This window comes from Martes martes, assembly GCF_963455335.1.
Source record: "Martes martes genome assembly, chromosome: 6".
NCBI classification, from domain to species: domain Eukaryota; kingdom Metazoa; phylum Chordata; class Mammalia; order Carnivora; family Mustelidae; genus Martes; species Martes martes.
In genome coordinates, this window is record NC_137893.1 from 131590456 (window position 1) to 131610479 (window position 20024).

At 37.6% G+C, this 20024-nt stretch overlaps 1 protein-coding gene across 1 annotated transcript in view; it reads right to left on the minus strand.

Moving 5' to 3' along the window:
• LOC308344413 (uncharacterized protein) overlaps nt 1-20024 on the minus strand; it is a gene marked incomplete at both ends in the record, with an annotated part of 299357 nt that overhangs the window by 131814 nt on the left and 147519 nt on the right. The window contains one exon of the mRNA XM_080805961.1: nt 9343-9467. Within this exon, the coding sequence (XP_080662087.1) occupies nt 9343-9467 (125 nt within the window). The remainder of the gene's footprint in view (nt 1-9342; nt 9468-20024) is intronic.

A 20024-nucleotide genomic window follows, 5' to 3' on the forward strand; every position in this document is an offset into this window, starting at 1 on the left:
TGAACTATGGAGTCCAGGAAACAAGACCATTTATGGAAATTTCTTATGTATATATATTTTTAAAGGAAAAAGGAGAAATTCTGTTAGTGAGTAGTCTTTAGCCTTTACAATGAGTTAATTGAGCACCAACAGCACTATAAAAAGTAGACATGAAACTTAAAAGAAAACACTATTCATAAAAATATAACTAAAACCAATCTATAGAAAAAACTATGGGTACAGGCAGAAGATGGGCCAGAGGGGGAAAGGATGTCTCAGTGTCCATTATCAAGGCATAAAGAACCAAGAAGTCTTCTGAAAGGAAGAAGGGAGCATATTCAGCATAGTGGGCCGCTGGGAACGACCCGTGGACGTGAGTGTGGGTCTTCTCAGCACCAGGACCCATACTTAGGAAAGAAGTAGACACAGCTATCAACTAAAAGGCAAACTGGACTGGAATCTTCCATATGTGTTTCTTCATTGGATTGCTAGTAGAGAGACAGTTGCCCAGTACTACAAAGAGCCACAGCCCATCCTATCATCTTCCTATATGCACAGACAGACGAGAACATCGTGAGCAGGACCCCACAATTCTGGCCTATAGGTGTTCATGCTCTGTACTGTCCTCTCCTAAAGTGCGGAAGTCACCAAATCCTTGCTTCTGGCCAATAGAAAATGACAAAGGTGGAGCAGTTTTGCAGAAGTAATTAGATCTCAAGTAGGTGATCTGAGTTAATCAAACCGTATTTATCCTGGGAGGTCTTGATTTAATCAGGTAAAAGCCTTAAAGGTTTTCCTTGAGATGAAAAACTCCCCTTGTGGGTTTAGAAGTCCCCACTACATGGACCTACAGGCCTCCTCTAGGAACTGTGGGCAACTGTGGACCATAAAAAGTCAAGGCTATCCTCATACGGCCACACAGAAATAAGTTCTGCAACAATCTGAATGAACATGAAGGGAATTCTTCCCCACTTAAGCCTCCAGATGAAAATGCAGCCCAGCTAACACCTTGAATACAGCTTCATAAGATATTTGGCTGGGGACAAAGCTGTGCCTAAATTCCTGATTCACAGAAGCTGTGGGGTTTAAAATTAAAAAATGAAAAGTATTATTTTAAGTTGCTAAGTTTGTGTCATTTGTGATGTAGCAATGGAAAACAAACATTATGTTTACTCCTCTGGTATCTTTTTTCTACCCTGAACATTTTGTTTTCCCATTGCAGGTCTTTTAGTTGCTAGCAAATATTTCATTTTCCCACACAGGTCATTATTTGAATAGTTTAAATACAGGCTGGAAATCAGATAGTTGTGAAGGGTAGAAGAAAGAAGGGAACCTCAGTAACAGCAGCTAACATTTATTGAGCATTTACTATGTTCTCCGAGCATTTACACTGTTCCATTTTGTTTTGGTCATTTGTTTGTTTTACATATGTATTTGAACTCACTAAAATAAAGCAAATCCTCTATCTTACAGACACAGGTATCACCTGCTATTTGAAAGTTCAAGTTATGCTACGTGAAGACCTACCTTAGGTCCTGTTTTTGCAACCCAAAAGAAATCCAAAGAGCATTTTTACTTTTATAAAAAAAGGGAAAATTAAAAATAGCATTCAGCATTTGTTTTGCAGGGAGCCATTAATGGAGGCAAGGCCTCCCCAGAGCAGCAAGGATGGTTCCACCAAGCTCTTTCCCCAGGAACTATAGTCAGCATCTCATCCTCAAGCCACCATAGCTCTGAACTGGGGCTGTGAGCATCTGTGCTTCCTCTCAATTTATTTTGTGCATCCGTTAGCAAGATGTGTCTGAAGGTATCAGAAAAGCCTAAAAGAGGTAATTTTCAGCTTTTGGGAATGCTTAAAGATGTGTCCATATAAATTAATGGCATTTGCATTTTCGATTTGTTCCATTTCAACTTACAAAAGCTTAGAAACACCTACTTTGAGATAGCAGGGAAAATGTGTAACTGTTTTCACAGAAACCGAGGTACAAAAAGCTTGAGAAACTTGTCTAGGTTTGCTCAACCTTGCTCAGCCTAATTTATAAGACTGATTTCCTTGAGTTTAGGTATTATGGCTTCAGAACCTATATTCTTAGCCATTAAGATTTGTTCCTTCTCAGTAGGAATAGACGGTCATGCTTTAGCCATACCTCATAAGATGAAGACATCAGTCAAAAAGTACCTAATTGTATGTGGATTGTTGATAAATTACTATCAGGAATGTACCTCCACAGGGATTTGGCTATGCTGGGTCATTCTAGAACTGACTGACTTAGTAACCCCCTTCTTACACAGCATTTTATCTTCACCTCCCATTCACCCACCTCCGGGGGACATGCCAGTAAGGTATAACTTAAAACAGTAAAAGCTGCAAAATACACAAAGCGAAATCCGCATGTGACGTGGAGGCTAGCCAGGAAGTACTATAGTAGAAACATGCAGAGAAGAGGCCATAGTGGAAAGAGAACAGGATAGGGAAGCATCCAGACCAGCTAGCCGATTGTTGGTAAGTAAACCTCCTGAGCTTCTTGAACTTGCCCTTATATAATTCATAAACTGGGGTGCATAATATTATCTCACAAGGCTGTTTTGAGCACCATATTTTTAAAAAAAATACAGGAATAAGATTAAGGGATTTATAAACTGTAAAATTCTGCAAAAATTGATGTGGCTAGCCTCTTGTCAGAGGAGTGAGCACATAACATCACTTTCAGTGTCTTGTGCAGGATAATCCTGATAGGATAAAAGTTGGTGACCTCTAAGGAAGCTCCTGGTAACAATTTCATATTTAAAATGGACTTGTCTGATAAAGAAATAATACTATTCTCCTACCAAGATGCAAAATGTTTTATTCTGGTCGTAGAACAGATACAACACTGAAAATAGATGTTTGGAGCTGGTTCTTTGGGACAACGCTGACATTTCTTGACTTGTTAAGTCTCCCAGGTATGTTTAAATGGTGAAAAGAACAATTATATCTTGAAGTTATTGTAACTACCTTTTCTATCTGCTGACATTGCATGTGTGTATCCATTTAACCCCACAAAGGGGGCATGGAAGGCAGGGATCATGGGTGTATCATAAGAGCCTTTTCCAAAAGGCAACATTTATTTTCAAGTGTTTAGATTGCCGAGACAAGGATTTCTCTCCAACGTACAATTCATCATCCTCCTTACTCACTGTAAAATCAATCTGTTCTGTTTGTATGACATAAACAACAAGTCATTTCTCAGGAATGAGGCAGACCATATGTGAAGGTGTTTTGGAAAAGCACAATAGGGAATACGCCAATCAAAGTAGCATCTGCATTTTATTTCAACGTCAAATCACATGTGTGTTATAAAAAAGGGAAGTGTATCACTTTTATTAAAGAATAACTTTCCTGTTGTGATGTTTACCGTTAACTCATACCTTCCCTAAGCCACAAACTCAGGTCAGCCACATAAGAGACTGGCTGAGAACACCCTGTGTGGCCAGCCGTGTGTGCTTTTTACACACACGGAGGTATCTGCCCTCTCCCCAAAGCCCCATGGCAGGAGAAAACTGACATTAATCCATTATATGTATTTTCCCAGGAATTAGCACTTTCTGTTCAAAGTACTGATGAACATCACAGCACCTTGCCATTGATAAAAACAGGAAACTATAAAATGACTGGCAGAGTCCTAGGGAGAATTTATGTTTTATAATTGGGACTGGATTACGATGGAAAGGAAGTGGGTTCTAGTCCCATTTCCATTACTTACGAGCTGCATGACCTAAGGCAAGTCACTTAACATCTCTAGGTCTCAGCTTTATACTTGTATAAACAGACAGGGCTGAACTAAATAATCCCCAAGCCCCCTTCCCGCTTTAAAAGTATGTGATTCTCTGGTCGCTTACCCACCTAGCTGTATTTGAATAGTAATGGAAACATTTTTAGACTGTCTTGTTACCGAACCTTCTCCCTAGTTGGGAGTCAGGTACCTCTGAAAACTATGTTAACTTCTTTCAACCACTCCCTTGAAGCAGTCGTTAGCACTCACTTCCAGGGGAATTTAACACATAATCTGGTTTACTTCTGTGAAGAAGTCACTATGCCGAGATTAAGGTACTGCATTAGGACCCAGGGAAATCCGGTTCACTCCATAGGCAATGAGATTCCACTGCTCTGTCTACACAGGCAAATGAGTGGTCATTTATGTAATTAACTGAATGGACGTTGTAAACTTTCTCATTGAAATCTTTTCCCTTATAGGAAAATACATTTCAAAAAAAGCTCCCAGGGGTGCCTGTGGGGCTTGGTCACTTAAGCCCTCGACTCTTGAGATTCTTGATGTTGGCTCAGGTCATGATCTCCAGGCCCTGAGATTGAGCCCTATCTTGGGCTCTGCACTGGGCGTGGAACCTGCTTAAGTTTCTTTCTCTCCCTCTGCCTCTCCTCTCTATTCATGCTATCTCTCTCTCCCTCTCTCTCAAAATAAATCAATAAATTAAAAAATTAATTAATTGAAATGAAGTGAAAAATAAAGCTCCTAGTGGACAATATATTTTTTGAACTGAACAGAAATGCATGTTCTCATGGATGCATATAATTGTATCCCAACACAGTCTCAATTGTACTTGTAATTTCTAACATCATTTCTTTCTTTCTTTTTTTAAAGACTGATTTATTTATTTTAGAGAGAGACAGACAGCACACACTTGAGAGCTCTTATGCTCAAGGGAGGGGGGTAGGGGCAGAGGGAGAAGGAGAGAATCTCAAGCAGACCCCCTGCACTGAGCATAGAGCCAGACTTGCAACTCAATCTCACGACCCTGAGATCATGGCCTGAGCCAAAACCAAGACTCTGACGCTTAACCAACTGAGCCACCCAGGTGCCCCAGGAATGCCAATATTCTTATTTTCCTCTTATTTTTCACGTATTAATTCAATAAATGTTTATTAAAGTATTTGCAATTTATCAACCATTGTGGTCAGACCAGAAGGAACATGAGAGACTTAATTTCTACCCCTGTGAAATTTATTAAGTGTCCAGTCTAATGAAAGAAAGGGACCGTGGAACACCTCACCATGGGCCAAGGGGCACAAAGGAGATGTGCAGGGTGTTATGGGAGCATAGAACAGAACCAACCACTGTGCATCCAAATGATTGATGCTGGAAATAAATCTCGTACTACGAAAGTATGGAGGGATACATTGGATAGATCATGTTATCTCAAAATATAAGCAAACGACAGTCATCCCATCACACCAGCATGTATCTGGTTGAGAAAATTTAACAGTTTAACATTCTGGAAACTTTAAAAAAATATATTGACAGTTTCAAACAAAATAAACTTACATTTGACTAGCTAAAGGTCCTAATACATTTTTTTAAAACATTGGAAGCTGTGATTGACTGAAGCCTTAGCAATCTACCAAATTTACCCAAATCGGCATGTTACAATGAGGCACAGGGGAAAGATAGAAATGTGGTGAGATAGGTCATATAGGAAATAGAGAAAGAAAACGCATACATTCAAACTTGCTACACTGAAGCAAATACTTCTCCCACAATGTCACATATATCTTTGAAGCTGGGTCGTACAGTATTCTGTGTTAAATGCATTTTATGGGGATTTGGAGAGGATTTAGGTAAAGGCTGCCCCAATAAATGATTTACCAGCTCTAATAAAACATCAAGGAAATTGTTCAGATTGTATCTCAGACCAGTTAAAACACAAGTTTATAGAAGTCTCGGCAGCCCCCATATCCTCAATCCTGGTTTAAAAAGAAATGTTCATAGTGGTTAATTATTCCATATTACTTCTTTCTTTTTTAATGGTAGTGTTTTCAAAGAAGGGAGAGACTGAAAGTAAATAAATAGGTATGACAACCAAGGGTGGTGGGAGAGAGGGAGAAGCTGACAGATCACTCATTTATCCTTTTCTTCCCTTATTCAGTAAATATTTACTGATTGCCTGTTATAAGGCAGGCATTCTAGAACCAGGGCCTAGAGACCCAGGAGTGACCAGGTAAGAGAGGTTCTTTCCTGCCTACAGCTTCCGTTTAGTGAAAAAGACATTAATCATAAATCATAAATAAATGAAATAACTCTAAAAGATTAATTTAAACTGGGATGAGTCCTTTTTAATTTTTTTAAAAAAGATTTTATTTATTTATTTGACAGAGAGAGAGAGATCACAAGTAGGCAGAAAGGCAGGTGGGGGGGTGGAAAGCAGACTTCCTGCTGAGTAGAGAGCCCAATGAGGGACTCGATCCCAGGACTCTGAGATCATGACTTGAGCCGGAGGCAGAGGCTTAACCCACTGAGTCACTCAGGCACCCTGGTATGAGTACTTTAATGAAGAAAACAAAGTGATAAGGAAGTAAATCACTTTAAAACATTTTAGTAAGGAGGGGTGGGTATCTCTTTCTGTACAGTAGTCAGGAAAGGCCTCTCTGAGGAGGCAAAGTTGATGCTGAGGCCTGCAGTGTGTGCCACTAACTATACTACTAAGAACGAAGAGAACATTCCAGACACAGGAAGCATCAACTGTGAGGTCCCTGATGTGATAAAGAGCTCGGTGTGTGTGAAGGCCAGAAAGAAAGACAGATGTGAGAAATGAGAAATCACACCAGTGTGACCTTTGGCCTCAATCTTAAACTTTGGAAAAGGCATTTTCTTCACATTTTATTATTATTAATGTTAATAATATTAATTGCCTTTATGAAAAATCTACATGTTAGATTGTTATATGTAATCTTTCAACTTCCACAAGAACCACGGTATCCAAGAACAGGTATTATTATCCCAGTTTCATACAGGATAAAATAGCTTCCAAGAGGGTAAGTAAATTGTTTACAGTTACAAGCAGCAGCAAAACTGGAACCCATCCTCAGGTTTATCCATAACACCTACGTCCTTTTATTTCTATTAATTTGTTTGTTTTGTTCAACAAATATTTGCTAAGCCCTATGCTAGGAGATGTGTACACAGAAATGAATAAAGCAAAACATGGTAGGTTATGCTTCCAAAGGCGGCCACACGATATCTTCCAACCCAGCATGCTGTTTTGTAATGCTGCCTTTCTGCTCTCACATCAAGAAGCAGAATCTATTCCTCCTTTGCCTGACCCTGTGGCTTGCTTTGACCAATAGAATACAGTGGGAGTCGCCATGTAACTTTGAAGGCTTGACCTTGAGATATCTGTACTTTCTATCTTCTGTGCTTGGAAAGATGCTACTTGGACCCCAGGCACCATGCTGATAAAAAGCCCAAACATCAGCAGAGAGAGACCCATGTGGAAAATGAGGACCACAGTGGGAGAAGGAACCAAGATCCCAGACACATGGTCTCAACAGAAGTATTCAAGCCAGACCCCAACCACCGGAGCCACCTTGCTGAAGCTCCAGAACATGGTGGAGCAGAGACAAGCCTTCCATGATGTGTCCTTGCCTGAATTCTCAACCCACAGAACTGTGAACAAATAAAATGGTTGGTATTTCAAGACACTCAGTCTTCAGAGATTCATTATGCAATAATAGATAACCAAAACACATAAGGAGCCCCAACCTGATAAAAGCAGTAAGCATAAAAATACCTTTTTTTTTAAAGATTTTATTTATTTATTTTATTTATTTATTTGACAGACGGGGATCACAAGTAGGCAGAGAGGCAGGCAGAGAGAGAGAGAGAGGGGAAAGCAGGCTCCCTACTGAGCAGAGAGCCCAATGTGGGGCTTGATCCCAGGACCCTGAGATCATGACCTGAGCCAAAGGCAGAGGCTTAACCCACCGAGCCACCCAGGTGCCCCAAAATACCTTTTTTATATAAAAAGATTTTATTTACCCATTTGAGACAGAGAAAGAGAGCACGACCAGGGATAAGGGGAGAGGGAAAGTAAACTCCCGGCTGAGCCCAATGTGGGGCTCGATCGCAAGACCCCAAGATCACGACTCAAGCCAGAGTCAGGAGCTTAACCAACTGAGCCACCCAGGCATCCCAACCATAAAAATATCTTAAAAATTGTGTGCATGTCATGAGTGAACAACAGAGAAATATCTATGTCAGTGTAGAGCAAGAGTGAAAAACATTTTTGGTAAAGAGCTAGATAGTAAATATTCTAGACTTTATGAGTCAACTGCTCAATTCTGTTATCATACAGAAAAATAGTCAAAGACAAAGACAAAGACTGCTAAGCCTCAGTTCCAGTTTTTTGTTTGTTTGTTTGTTTTTGTTTTTTTACAAAAAACAGATGGAGAACAGAATTTTCTTGGGACCTGTACTTGCCGATCCCTAGACTTAAAGCATTTCTTGTATATTATTTTTCTTTCTAGAAGAAGTATGCATATTTTTCATCTTCTGGGATTCTTGGTTCCCATTCCTACATGATGTTTCTGAAACACAGGCTTCCATCTCTTGATTCAGATTATAACTCATTAGTTAGCCTGGAGCCCCATTTCAGTTGCTTCAGGAAAGCATTGGTGAAAAAAATATTTAAACTTTGAAATTTAACTAAAGCCAGTAGAACTTATTAAAACTGTGACTGGATAAATGAAATTTAAGCTGATACTATGTCTTCCCAGTGGTGGTTCCGGGATGGAAGAATGAATAAGAGAACATGTTTAGGACTAAGTCACAAGGTAGGTAATTGCTCATTGGGGAAACCATTCAGGGCAAGCATTTTGAGGTAGGCGGGGAGGAAGTGATGTGTAATGGATGACTTTGAATATAGCTCCTTGGTCTTTTCCTTCCTGAGTTACTCCATGTGTCACATTGTCACTTACTGGTGTTCATTTCCCCATCCTTGACGAATCCCACCATGACACAATCTTATAATCATTACTTCTAAGAGGCTCCATTTCTCACTCTTTTATGCATTTTTTAATATTTATTATATGTATGCTTGCAGAGACAGATACACCTGTATATACACCAGCAGGTAAAGAGAGTAATAACTATCATCTGCTTGAATCTTAAGAGAACTAAGGTTTACAGCACATTTCCACCCCAACCACCCTCCCAATACTAACTCCAGACGCTGCCCACAATAAACCATCACCAGTTTTCCACAGCATTCCTCTCCCCAAGATTTGGCTCAAACTTTTTATGAGAACACTTCTCCATTCTTAAGGAAATTTGGCCATCAACTTCTCTGTGCATGTAGCACTTTGTGCATTTTTTAAAATATCACTATCATATCACATTGATGTTTTTAAGCATCCATATATTTTATTGGACTATGAGCTTTCCCAAGTCAGGGTACATATCATAAAGCCTGTAATAGACATGCAATCAATAGTTGATGAGTAAATGAATAATAAAAGAATATGATGAATAAGGATTTGTTTAATCCAATGAATTTAAATGTGAAGATAGAAAGACAGGCTAAGTTACTTACCAAACTGAAAATCTGTGCTTCTCCAGTTCCTCCAAGTAAGATAAATCCTCTGAGTAATCCTCAATTTCTGTAGTTCTCCAAGCAGCTGATTTTTCCTTCACTGAGTGATCGATCAGACTTTCTCCCTTATCCAAGAAATTAAGGAAACAAAAAAATTAAAGTATTTTAGCAGATATCAGATAAAAGGTTTACCTGGTTTCAGTGACATTTTCTCCAGAATGCCTTTTAGAATCATTGATCATCTAGAAGCATAGCTAGCCATGGTTTTTGTATTGAAATGATTGTTTTACATTCCACATTCTCTCATTGAATCAACATGTCTCTACCGGCAGACCGTCATGTTCAATTTTGCATTATTTCACATGGAATAGCCTCTATAAATGTTGTTAGAATTTAAAAAAAAATAACCAAGGTCATGGTATTTGATTGTCAGAACTACTGGTTCCAAGTAAAGAAAATGCATTATAAACTGCTTTCAGCAAAAAGGAATTTAAAAGAAAGTTTGAACAATCAGCCTATGGAGAAGGAGGGAAGTAGCTGAGGAATCAAAGGCCACTAGGACTCAGGCTTTCTCCTTCTCTGCTCTCTGCTTCAGCAGGCAACTTCATTCTAGCCTTGCCACTAACAGCTTCTTAGTTCCACAGCTTGTGACTTTCAACAACATATTTAAACTCAGGACCATACAATGTCTTCGGGAGCTAATTTAGTAAACTTCAGTGAATCATGTGATCCATGATGATGGATCTAGCAAACACATTGTCTCATTGGAGAAACTGAGCCCTATCGTTTAACCAAGGATTCTTAGGAGCCCCATGATGATGAGGAGTAGGGAGTGGGAGAAGTTAACCTATTAACTAACCTATTAACCTATCCTTCCTTATTCACAAAAACAGTTCAACTTCCATTGATTTATATATTAGGGTCTTTTGTAAGATTTTATTGCAAAATGTTACCAATAAAAGTTCATTTGAAAATCAGTAGCTTATGGAAAAAAGGAAAGTAGGCAAATATTAGTTATGCCTACATGTAGGCATAAATGTTAGTTATAACATTGTATAACATTATTAGTAAAAACTAACACTTTTATTAAAACTTTTCCTGTTTTTTTTTTTCTTTATACTCTTCTCAAATGTATTTAATTATCATTTGTAAGAGGACAGTTGCCTGACATTCTTTGATATCAGCTCACACAAGTTTTAGCAAAACTTCAGGGTCAAACTATTTTGCAACTGCAAAATGTTGCTTTGAATTCAGAGGTTGCAGTGACCAGGAGAAACAGAATGATACTTAAGTGAAAAAGATCTGTCATCAAATCTCTAGTGAAGTCAACAAGGTTACTTCTCCCCCCCCCCTTTTTACTTACTTATTTATTTACTTATTTACTTACTTTCTTACTTAATTTGAGCCTGATGCAGGGCTCAAATCCCAGTCCCAAGATCATGACCTAAACCGAAACCAAGAGTGCTACACTTAACTGACTGAGACAACCAGGTTCCCCAAGGCTACTTCTTTTAATATGAAATTGACTGATTTGATTACCTTAAGAACAAAATCCAATTATGATAGCCATTAATTTAAACTACTATTTATTCTTGCCAGGCCACCATCACCGGGGCATTGCACAGATAGCGGACTGAAACACCACCCAGGTCTTCCTGTGAAAAAGCTTTTTTTCTTAGCCTGCAGTTTCATCTTGGAGGATAAGCTTTAGGTTTCCCACACATAGAGGCTAAGGAGGCACCTTTAGGGAAAATAAGCATGGAGACACCATACTTGCCCACCAGCTTAGCCTCACTACAGCTTGATAAGAATTCCAAAACAGAGTTCTATAGTTGTCTGGGGCCCTGATGTTTTGCAACTGCTATCCAGGGAACACCTCCATATCTCCTGGTCTGGAGGCCAGCAGAGATTATGACTGTGGCCCCACAGTACTATATCTACTTACATACTTTAAAAGCTGTTGCCTGAGGGTCTGGCTTCCAATTAGCCCAAGAAGAGGTACTAAATGAGATTATCTCACTTACGGGTCCTGGCATACCCTCAACAGTAGGGGCATATCAAAATAAATCAGGCAATTTATCAGAGGTAACCATATCCTGGAGATAACCAAGAGCTTAGGCAAGGTTGAGTGAGAAGGATCATCACCTACACAAAGCCATTCCTTCAAGACTGAGAGAGGTAGCTGTTTCACCCAATATATAGGGACAAACAGAGAGTCAAGCAAAAAAAATGAAACAGAGAAATGTGTTCTAAACAAAAGAACAAGACAAAAACCACAGTAAAAGACCTTAATGACGCAGACATAAGTAACCCACCTGACAAAGAATTCAAAGTAATAGTCATAAAGATCCTCACTGAACTCTGGAGAATGGATGAACACAGTGAGAACTTCAACAATGAGAGGCAACAGGAAAGTACCAAGCAAAACTCACAGAGAAAAAGAATGCTGAACTGAAGTGAAAAATACACTAGAGGGATTGAACAGCAAACTAGATGAACTAGAAGAATGAGTTAGGGAGCTGGAAAAGAAACAATGGAACTCACACAGATGGAGTAGCAAAAAGAAAGGCATAATTTTTAATCATTGGTATAATTAAGGAACCTCTTGGACAACATCAAGCACAATAATATTCACAACATAGGGGTCCTGGAAGTGGAAGAGAGAAAGAAAGGGGAAGAAAACTTATGTAAAGAAATAATGACTGAAAACTTCCCTAAGCGAGGGAAGGAAACAAACACCCAGATCCAGGGATCCCAAAATTTCCAAATAAAATGGACCCAAAGAGAACCGCACAAAGACACATTATAATTAAAATATCAAAGTTAAAGATAAAGAGAGAATCTTAAAAGCAGCAAGAGAAAACAAAATTGATATTTACAAGGGCAACTCCATAAAACTATCAGGATATTTTTTCAGTAAAAACTTTGAAAGCTAGAAGGGAGGGCATGACTATTCAAAGTGCTCAAGGGAAAAAACTTCCAACCAAGAATACTTTACCTAGCAAGATTATCATTCAGTTTTGAAGAAGTGATGAAGAGTTTTTCAGATAAGCAAAAGCTAAAGTACTTTATCACAACTAAACTGGCCTTGTCAGAAATGTCAAAGGGACTCCTTTAAGCTGAAAAGAAATGGCACTAATTAACAACAAGAAAATATATGGAAGTAAAAATATCAGTAGAAAAGGTAAACATACGGTAAAGATAGGAGATTAATCACTCCTAAAACTAAGAAGATTAAAAGACAGAAGTAGTAAAGTTAACTAAAACTACAATAATTGATTAAGAAATTGCATAAACTATATTAAAAGTGACAACAAAATCATAAAATGTTGGGGGAGGCAGTAAAAATGTAGAGTTTGGGAGTATGTTTAAATTTAGGTTGTTATCAACAAAATAGAGGGTTATATACTTAGTGTGAAATATGTAAATCTCCTGATAACAACAAAGTGAAAACTTACAATAAATACAGAAAAGAAAATGAGAAAGGAATTTAAACTTAACACTACAGAAAGTTATCAAATGATAAAGGTAGTGAGAAAGAGAAGAAAGGAATAGAGAAGAACTACAAGTACAGCCAGAAAATAATGAACAAAATGGGACCAAATACATACCTATCAATAATTACTTTGAATGTAAATGGACTAACTTCTCCAATCAAAAGACAGAATGTCTGAACACATCAAAAGAGAGAGAGAGATACTTCTATATACTGTCTATACAGTATGAACTATAAGACACTGATGAAAGAAATTAAAAATGACACAAATAAATGGAAAGATATTCCATGCTCCTAGATTGGAAGAACAAAGATCGTTAAAATGTCCATACTATCGAAAGTTTATAGATTCAGTGCAATCCCTGTTAAAATTCTAATGACATTTTTCACACAACTAGAACAAATAATTCTAAAATTTGCATATAACCACAAAGGACCCCAGACATCTATAGCAATTTTGAGAAGAAAAAGCAAAGCCAGAGTTATCATGCTCCCTGATTTTAAAGTATACTACAAACTTTAGTAAGTAAAACAGTATGGTATTGCCATAACAACAGACATTTGGATCGATAGAACAAAACAACCTAGATATAAATGCACACATATGTAGTCAGTTAAATTACAACAAAGGAGACAAGAATAGATGATGAGGACAGAATGATCTCTTTAATAATGAAATTATTGAATAACTACATGCAGAAGATGGAAACATGACCACTTTCCTACATCATGCAAAAATTAACTCAAAGTGGATTAAAGACTTGAAAGGGAGATCTGAAACCATTAAACTCCTAGAAAAAACATAGACGACAAGTGCCTTGACAGTGTTCTTAGCATTTTTTTTTTCTTTTTTGGATCTGACTCCAAAAACAAGGGAAACGGAGAAAAAATAAACAAATGACACTACCTTAACCTGAAAATGTTTCTGCACAGAGAAGGAAACAATCAACAAAATGAAAAAGCAACCTACTAAATGGAAGAAGATATTTGTAAATTATATATCTGATAAAGGGTTAAATCCAAAATATAAAAAGAATCTATATAAATCAATAACAACAGCACAAATTCAATTAAAAGATGGGCAGCAGATCTGAATAGACATTTTTCCAAAGAAGATATATAGAGATGGGCGACAGACACATGAAGAAATGCTCAAAGTCATTCATCAACAGGGAAATGCATCACGAGGAGATTTACCATATACCTGTCAGAATGACAATTCTCAAAATAACAAAACAAAACAAGAAACAAGTGTTGGCAGTATGTGAAGAAAGGTAAATCCTCATGCACTATTGGGAATGTAAACTGCTGCAGTCACTATACAAAAAAAAAAAAAACATAAAGCTTATTCAAAAAATTAAAAAATAGTTATTTGGGGAACCTGGGTGGCTTGGTCAGTTAAGTGTCTGACTCTCGTGTTTGGCTCAAGTCATGATCTCAGGGTTATGAGATAGAACCGTGTGTCTGGCTCCACACTGAGTGAGAAAACTGCTTAAGAGTCTCTCTCTCTCTCTCCCTCTCTTTCTGCCCCTGCCCCCACATCTTGCTCTCTCTCTCTCTACCTCACTATAAATAAATAAATAAATAAATATCATATAATCTAGCAATTCATCTACTGGATATGTATCTGAAGAAGACAAAAACACTAAATTTGAAAAGATATCTGCATCCCTATGTTCATTGCAGCATTATTTACAATAGCAAAGATATGGAAACAACTTAAGTGTCTGTAAATGGATCAATGAATAAAGAAGATGAATGAATAAAGAAGTTATATATATATATAACAGAATATATTATATGTTACATTCATATTTATTATATATATGAATGAAGAAGTTATATATAACATATATAAATATAACAGAATATTTTATATATTATATATTATATTCACATATATATATGAATGAATAAAGAAGTTACATATATATATATAACTTATATATATAAATATAACAGAATATTACTCAGCCATGAAAAAGAATGAAATCATTGCCACTTGCAACAACAATACCTTCATGGTATTATGCTTAGTGAAATAAATCAAACAGAGAAAAACAAATACTGAATTGATTTCACTTACAGGTTGAATCCAAAAAAAAAAAAAAAAGAAAAGAAAGAAAAAGAAAAAGAAAACAAAACAAAACCCAGACTCATAGATACAGAGAGCAGATGGTAGGTTGCCAGTGTGGGGGTGGTGGTGAGTGAAATAGACAAAGGGATTAAAAAGTATAAACTTTCATTTATCAAATAACTAAGTCGTATGGATTAATGTAGAGCATGCGGAATATAGTTAGTTATGTTGTATCAACTTCATATGGTGAGTGGTGACTAGACTTACTGTGGTGACCATAGCAAACGTCAAATCACTATGTTGTCACCTGAACCTAATTATAATATGCTATGTCAATTACACCTCAATAATTTTTTTTAAAAGGAGAAACCAATCCCTCTAAAATAAACAAACAAATAAATAATCGTGGTCTTCTTTATCTTTATTAGCCTCTATAACTTCTGTGTCAATAGTGGTATTTGTTTTTAAGATTTTATTTATTTAATTGAGAGAGAAAGAGAATGAGAGAGAAAGAGCATGAGAGGAGAGAGGTCAGTGGGAGAAGCTGACTCCCTGCCAAGCAGGGAGCCTGATGTAGGACTCAATCCTGGGACTCCAGGATCATGAGCCAAAGGCAGTCACCTAACCAAATGAGCCACCCAGGTGCCCAATAATGGTATTTTTAATAAGATTACTTAGTGTTAGTATTTTTTATTACTCTGTTCCTTGAGTAAGTTAAAGAATGACAACATACTTTAAAAAATATGAGTGTTTTGAAGTGTCCTAATTAAATATATTTGATTTGCATACCTTACTGGATTGTTTAAAAGATGTTTTGTAACTATTTACATTTTAGATTTAAAGAAATGTCATTATGAATTGCTTAGACATTTTATTCACTTTCACTTGATAGAAAGCTGAAAGCAGCACTAAGAACCATACCATAGATTTGGTGTACCCACCAAAGTTCCTGTTTGGTCAAGTATAGGTTTTTCATGATAGAATCCATTAAATTCCTTTCTATTTGGTTAATCTGTGAATATGTATCTTGGTTGTTCAACTAAATTCGGTGGAAGTAGGTGGTAATATATTTTTCTGTATCTATCCAACATGGTAATAGCCACACAGTTGAAATTCAAGAAATGCCTAGTAGAGGTCATTTCATTAAGTACTTCTATTGCAATAACAACAGTGAGCTTTACCCCTGGCCGTTAAATCAACAAAGAAAAACACCCATGAATTCTAAAAATAACAAATATTTTTTGAACCTTTGGATTTCCTTTAAAGAATATCTATGTTAATGTGCTAATTTTTTTTTTCAAATCAATGTTTTAGAAGACAGAAAGTCATGAAAATTAGTTTATGTTCAAAGAAATGACCCCCCAAAGGAACAAAAATAAGAGGTTTAAATCCAAAAAGAAGGTAAGTGTGTGCAGGGATGTTCCCAAGTAAGCTCCAGGTGTGTGTCTCCTCACAGGAATCGAAACAATCTGCCAACCACAGATTTATACCCTGAATCTCTACCTGAGAAATAATGCTTTAATTAGGATATCATCAAGATTAGAAAGACAGAAAATAGATCCTGTCTGTACCCTGAAGCCAAAGAACATCATCACTAAAAATAAATTATTCCAAAAACAATGTATTTAGAAAGATGAATATCTATACTTTAAGAATTGGTGGTGCAAAATTTGTTCTGGAACATCACATTTTATATATTTTATGTATGGCTACTCATACCCTAATCCATCATAGAAATCAACAGCGAGTGTTGAAATATAAATTGCTAAAATTCGGAATATGATTTTTAAGTTCAAGGACTAAAAATTTGGTTTGTAGGAATTGCCATTCAAATGTAACAGTGTTTATGAGGCACCTGGGCCACTCAGTAGGTTAACTGTCTGCCTTTGGCTCAGTTCATGATCTTAGGGTTCTGGGATCAAACCCCAAGACTGGTTCCCTGCTCAGTGTGGAATCTGCTTCTCCCTCTTCCTCTGCCCCTCTCCCCAGCTCGTGCTTTCTTTTTCTCTCTTTCTCAAATAAATAAATCTTCAAAAAATGCAACACTGTTTAGAAAGCAATGAATAAGCATTCTTTCAAACACAACACAAAATGACAGCTAGGAGTATTCTCAAGAATTTTGAAAAATTAAAATGCATAGTGTTGTAGTGAAAAGGGTTGACAAGTGATGGTCGGAAGACACACATTCAAGTCTTCCCACTTCTTTGGAAACTTAGATTATTTAAAGTTCATGAGCTTAAGCTTTTTAATCTGAAAAATGGAGATAGTATTTGTCCTGCATAGATCTTGTGGAGATTCTTGTGGGGAGACAAGAATCTATGGAGATAATAACTCTAAAGTTCTTCTGGGCATGAGGTGAAGAATATTTAAAATGCTTTGGAATATTAAGGATATAACTAGTATCTGGCACAATGCACTATATAGCCCAGGTGATCAACGGAACACTTCACATCCTTTCTTTTGCTTTTATTACAGCATTACAATGAAGCAGTTAAGTAGAAAATATAGGAAGATTTATATTAAATCTCAAAGTTGTCCAACTCACGACATGATAAGCTCATTAAACTGCATTATAGGATAGGAAACAAAGCCCAGGGTCCCTATCTCCTTGTTCAGAGGTTTTTCCCTTTACCCTGAATACCTTTCATGGCCCAATCAGCTAGCGGAGAAGGGCGTCTATGATGGGACCAATGAGAGGGTAAGTCTTTGTGCAGAGAAAGGGAGCTTGAAGTTCACAGGCCAGTGGCACCAGTGCATTGGAAAAGCATTAGAACAACGAATCTCCACTTAGCCGCAGCGTTTTTTCCCCAAACTCCTTACAGGGTCTTTGTGCGCAGCTCCAAGAAGCACTGTTCATCTGCCCATCTGGCCAGATGAAGAGCCAGGGGATTGTTTCATCAAAAGAGAGAGCCTTAAAGAAAGGAAATGGTGAATAAAAGGCTGAATCCCGAGGATTACAAATGCGTTTGAACTGCCCTGGGAAGATCAGAAAGGAGCAGTGGTGGACGCTTTAATTCCTGCCCCACGAGGTGCACCATTTTTTTTTTTAAGAAGGCAGTGAAGGAGGGTTTGGGGTGGAGGCACTCTGCTAAGAGGCTTGCGTTCATAAGATCACAGAACTACAAGCCAGAGATAACAACAACAAACACCAGGTGCATCTGAATTATCAAAGCAAACAAACATGACATCATGTTCAATTCCACCCATGCTGTTATTACCATCCAAAAAAAAAAAAAAACATAGCTCCAAATTTAACCAGTCTAAATCCTGAGGCCATCCAGCAAGAATCCTTTCTCCTCTTTCTTGAATTCGTTTATGATACGTGTACCAGAGAATTTTTCAAGACAGGCTTTCCGTTAGTAATGCCCAGGGAGAAACAAGATATCCCTGGTTGCCTAGAATTTACCTAAGAGAATTCACCTACATTGAGGAACCAACCCCCCACCCAGGCTTCTGTTTCTGCCCTCTGGAGGAGAGCTAGCACTGCTGGCCCTTTGGAACCACAAATTTCGATTGTTCTCTGGTCCTGTATTATTTGGAAAGCTGATGCATCCCTTGTGAAGTTGAATGTTAACCTCATTTGCCTACAGCCACCCTGGAAATTGCCTAGGTTAGCTCTTTCTTATCAATAGAAGACCCAGATTGGCCTCCAGTAAGCTTGCCAAGATGAGGGAAAAAGGACAACACTTTCGTTGGGGGTCTTAGATCGAGGTTTGGTAGGTGGTATAACTGCCCTTGTCCACATCACTCAGTCACTTGATTCTGGGTGATGGGTGTGTGTCTGGTGCTCTTGTGACAGCATGGCTTCACTAATGCATAATCCCGACAAGAACAAACTTCTTCCTGAAGCAATTCAGTTAAGACACCGTCCCAAAGTGGCTGACCCGCAGGGAAGAGCATAATATCCCAAGCAACTGACTCACAATTTTTGAAATATAATATTAAAAATAAAGTGAAAAGGAATTCCTTCATTGAACATGTAAAACCAGAAAATATAGGGAAGAATATTAGCTTTTCTGGATGATTATACTCTTTCTCCCCTTATCTATTTAAGCTTTTCTTCTAATCCCCAAATTTAAATTCAACAATTAGTATGAAAAGTCAGAAAAGGACTTAGAAGACTAGTATTAGATCCACAATACCCTGGGAGTCTTGTGTGCATACCCTTTCTTCAGAGTCCCAAAGACTGTACATAAAAGTACGTAATACATGGGGTGTCTGGCTGGCCCAGTCAGTTAAACTTCTGACCCTTAATTTTGGCTCAAGTCATGATATCAGGGTTGTGAGATCGAGGCCCACACTGGGACTTGTGCTCAGTGGGAGTCTGCTTGAGGATTTTCTCCCTCTCTCTCAGCCTCTCCCCCTGCTCAGGCCTTCTCCCTTTCCCTGATATAAATAATTAAACCTTAAAAAAAAAAGGACATAATACATAATAGTACTTAATATATAATATGTATAAAAAGGACATGAGCTTTTCCCCTTCCTAGCAGGTTATTCATTTCCTTACCCTCACCCTTAAATTCAAGTATACGATCCAAAAAGTAGAACACCATGTATACCTAGCTTAAAGGAGAAAATAATTCACAAATATTTTGAAGTATTAATTCATGGTGAATACAAATATGGAGTCTAGAAACAGTCTGGATTCAAAGCCCAGCTATGCACTTATTAGCGACGTTATCTTGGCTAACTCACTCCATCTCCCATGCCTTATTTGCCTCACCTATAAAATAGGGAAAATGATGATAATGGTAGTGTCTGTCCCATTAGTTGGCTGTGAGAACAAGATGAGTTATTTAATGCAGAGGACTGAGAACATTTCCCAGAACCTAGTCATATCCAAGCACTCAGTAAATACTGAGCTCAAATGTCATCATTATAAATTTCACTAAACTTTTGATTCCTAAGTTTCCTTTTTTAATATGAACTGTGATAGAAACATAGTAATTGTGAATGCTGTAGTGGTCATCGAGACATTAAAAATTTAGTCATGTATTTGAGTAGATGGTGGCCCACTATTTAGAGACGAGAACAAGACTGACTTGAAAGTCTGTCTTGAGTGTAAGGCAAAATATTGGTTCTAGGGGTGCCTGGGTGGCTCAGTCGGTT